Source organism: Corvus brachyrhynchos, unplaced genomic scaffold (genome assembly GCF_000691975.1).
Source record: "Corvus brachyrhynchos isolate BGI_N302 unplaced genomic scaffold, ASM69197v1 scaffold119, whole genome shotgun sequence".
NCBI classification, from domain to species: domain Eukaryota; kingdom Metazoa; phylum Chordata; class Aves; order Passeriformes; family Corvidae; genus Corvus; species Corvus brachyrhynchos.
The window spans coordinates 819897-820618 of NW_008240054.1; the positions used below are offsets into that span (position 1 = coordinate 819897).

The following is a 722-nucleotide window of genomic DNA, read 5'->3' on the forward strand; positions in this document are numbered from 1 at the left end:
AGTACCACAAGGTGCACACGGTGTCCCCGGAGCCCTCGTGCTACATGTACCTGTACGTCAACACCACGGCGCTGCAGCTGGAGCGGAACCTGACGCAGCTGCGGGAGCTGCGGGAGCGTGTGCGCAACGGCACCGGTGAGGACCCCCAAATACCTCATCCCTGGGGACCCCAGAATCCCCAACACCTCACACCTGGCAATCTCAAAATCCTTGACACTTTGCTTTCTGGGACCCCAAAATCCTCAGCATCTTACCCCATGGGGGGAGGTTCCAGGACGACCCCCAATCCCTGTCACGGGTGGAGGAATGACAGGGTCCCCCCAGTTCCTGGCACCTCACGTCTTTCTGAGTAGTGGGAAGACAACCCCTCAAAAATCCCTGTCAGTTTTCGCCCTAGGGTCACAGGGACCCCAAAATCCCCATCACCTCATCCCCTGGGCAGCAGTGGGGGCATGGGGACCCCAAAATCCCCATCACCTCAGCCCCTGGTGAGCACTGGGCTGAGGTGATCATGGAGGACCCCAATCCCTCCCTGTGTGGGGAGATCAGGGCAACATCCCCAATTCCCATCACCAGACTGGGGGCATCACAGGGACCCCAAAATCCCCATCACCTCCCGCCTCCGCCCCAGAACAGTCCCCGTTGCCCCCCGAGCTGCGGCCCATCCTGGGGGAGCCCCCGCCCGCGGGGGTCCCGCTGGACCCAGTGGTGTCTCTGTTCCT

General features: G+C 62.2%; 1 protein-coding gene across 1 annotated transcript in view; it reads left to right on the forward strand.

Annotated features, from left to right (window-relative positions):
• GGCX (gamma-glutamyl carboxylase) overlaps nt 1–722 on the forward strand; it is a 7583-nt gene that overhangs the window by 5096 nt on the left and 1765 nt on the right. Inside the window, exons 11-12 of the mRNA XM_017744688.1 lie at nt 1–135; nt 632–716. Coding sequence (XP_017600177.1) covers nt 1–135; nt 632–716 — 220 coding nt within the window. The remainder of the gene's footprint in view (nt 136–631; nt 717–722) is intronic.